The sequence below is a fragment of the Corvus brachyrhynchos genome, unplaced genomic scaffold (genome assembly GCF_000691975.1).
Source record: "Corvus brachyrhynchos isolate BGI_N302 unplaced genomic scaffold, ASM69197v1 scaffold443, whole genome shotgun sequence".
Classification (NCBI taxonomy): Eukaryota; Metazoa; Chordata; class Aves; order Passeriformes; family Corvidae; genus Corvus; species Corvus brachyrhynchos.
The window spans coordinates 125,331-127,542 of record NW_008237220.1 but is presented as its reverse complement, the minus strand read 5'-3'; the positions used below and the strand labels follow the sequence as shown (position 1 = coordinate 127,542).

Genomic DNA, 2,212 nt, shown 5'->3' with positions numbered 1-2,212 from the left:
CAGGGCATCTCTCTTCCCAAACCACAGAGCAACCCCACGGAGGGATCTGGGGGGCTTGGAGGCCTTTATGCCTGGTCTGGCAGCATGGAGAGATGTGGGGAGCTCGGGGAGGGGCTGTCCCGAGAGCAGACATTCCTGGGCTGTTTCTGGAAGCACAGGAGCGCTGCGGAGCGTCCGTCCGGGATCCGCGAGGGAACGCGTGTGGGATGCAGCAGGTCCAGGGTCCCCTTGCGGGGTCAGGACCTTCCTCCTCGTGGGGCTCGGCTCGTTTTAGCCCAAGGTTTAAAAACAAGGGAGCACAAATGGTCTCCAGGAGCTTTTCCCACCCGTGGACGTGATCCTGAGGGAGGAGGGCACGGAGGTGACGATGCCCCAGGACCCTGTTTTATGGCCTGTGTCTCCTTGCAGGTCCGAGCCGGGGGGTTCCGCTCAGCCCCGGGCAGAGATGTCGCTGTCCAAGCGGGAGCTGGACGAGCTGAAGCCATGGATCGAGAAGACGGTGAAGCGCGTGCTGGGCTTCTCGGAGCCCACCGTGGTCACCGCGGCGCTCAACTGCGTCGGGAAGGGCATGGACAAGAAGAAAGCGGCCGGTACGTCCCGTGGGGGGTCCCGAGCTGGGTTTGTGAAGCGGCCCAAGCCTTCCCAGGGTGGAGGGGCAGGGGCACAGGGCAATTCTCCTAGTCTCCGTGAGGTGAGTATGGGCAAATCCACCAGATGAGACGCAATGGGCAGCCTTGGAACACGTTACAAAATCCAGTAAGTGAAAACGAATTCCTTGTTAAGGAATTGGAAACGGTAATTTAACCAGGGTGCTTTTTCTGCCCATTACAGCCCTACTTTGCTTCTGCCTGAGGCCCGGACTCCCTTAATCCCTTGGTTTAAAGCTCCTGACAACAGGATCCACAGATCCCAGAGGCTTCCAGAGCCTCAGAGGCCTCCCTGTGTTTGTAGAGTTGAATCACATTTGAGTGTTCTACAGCTTCCAAGGAATCTCTGTGTATTCTCCATCCTCCTGCTCACCCCAAGCTCACAATTCTGCACTGATAGGATTTTCCTCTTTTCCAGACCACCTGAAACCCTTCCTGGATGATTCCACCCTGCGATTTGTAGACAAGCTTTTTGAGGCAGTGGAGGAAGGACGAAGCTCTCGGCACTCCAAATCCAACAGCGACCGGACCCGGAAGCGGGAGCTAAAGGTGATTATTGCTTATTGATTGGTTTTTCCTGTGGTTGGGTGGCCTGGAGGCAGCACTGGTGCTCTGGCACACTCTCCTCTTCCAGAGAGGTACAGCTTGGAACGTTCAAGAGAAACGACTCCTCTCCGTGATGAAGTGTGGGAGCCTTTACCTTGCGGTTCTCTTTCCCAAAGCGAGGTGGAAGCCTGGCTTTGGCTTTCTGTTAGGCTGGCGGAGCAAATCCACAGGGGTGCATCTCCCTTCTCCTCGGTGCTCCTTCTGCTTGTGTTTTCATTTGGAGCCTGGGAGAGCTGCTCCCAGCGCGTTCCCATCGCTCTCTGGCCCACGTGTGGCTCCGTGGTGGATGGTCTGGTGGGTTTTCATTCCCTTTCTCCACCCAGAATCAACCATAGGTGGTTTTTGGCAGCTCCTGTCCTAGCACAGGGTTGATTCCAGCTGGGATTCCGTAGCTCTGGTGTTTCTCCCTTGTCTGGGATGGTGCAAGGCTTGTGCATCCAAAGCTGTTTTCACTTCCTTTCTTCTCTTGAGGACTTTGCTCACCATCCTCTAGAATTGCATTTTCCCATCGCTCTGCTGAGCCTGACAGGCCCTTTCCGAGCTGCTCCTACTCAGTGATTTGCCTTTCACTCTTCCTGAGGTTCCTATTTTACGGCAGTCTGGCTTTCCCTGACACTTGTGGTCAGCACTGGACCTCGGTGAGCCACAACAATCCCATTCAGGATCTGGATCTCTTTGGGAGCGCTGGGACAAGCTGCCTGCACTCCCTGTTTCCCACCAGGAACTTGCTTTTCTTCCCTCCGTGGCAGCGGGTGCTGGGCTGGTCCCCGGGGCTGTGGGAATGCGAGGGTCGAGCAGGGCTGGAGGTCCAGCTGCTCCCCTGGGCCAGCTCGGGGGCACGGCACAGGTGGGGACATTGGCAGTGCCATCACGTGATGGTGGCAGGAGCGTGGTGACAGCCCGGTGGGGTGGCTGGAGAGCAAGCGCTGGCAGAGGGATCTGGCGCTGGCAGAAGGGAT

The 2,212-nt window shown here is 57.4% G+C and overlaps 1 protein-coding gene across 2 annotated transcripts in view; it reads left to right on the top strand.

Annotated features, from left to right (window-relative positions):
* The first annotated feature begins 379 nt into the window (after positions 1-379).
* Positions 380-2,212, top strand: part of PRPF3 (pre-mRNA processing factor 3) — a 7,763-nt gene continuing 5,930 nt past the window's right edge. Inside the window, exons 1-2 of one of the 2 annotated variants that reach the window (XM_008629617.2) lie at positions 380-590; positions 1,066-1,196. In XM_008629617.2, coding sequence (XP_008627839.1) covers positions 446-590; positions 1,066-1,196 — 276 coding nt within the window. In that variant the 5' untranslated portion in view covers positions 380-445. Of the gene's footprint in view, positions 591-1,065; positions 1,197-2,212 lie in introns of those variants that run through there. The other variant, XM_017728879.1, reaches the window with a different exon arrangement.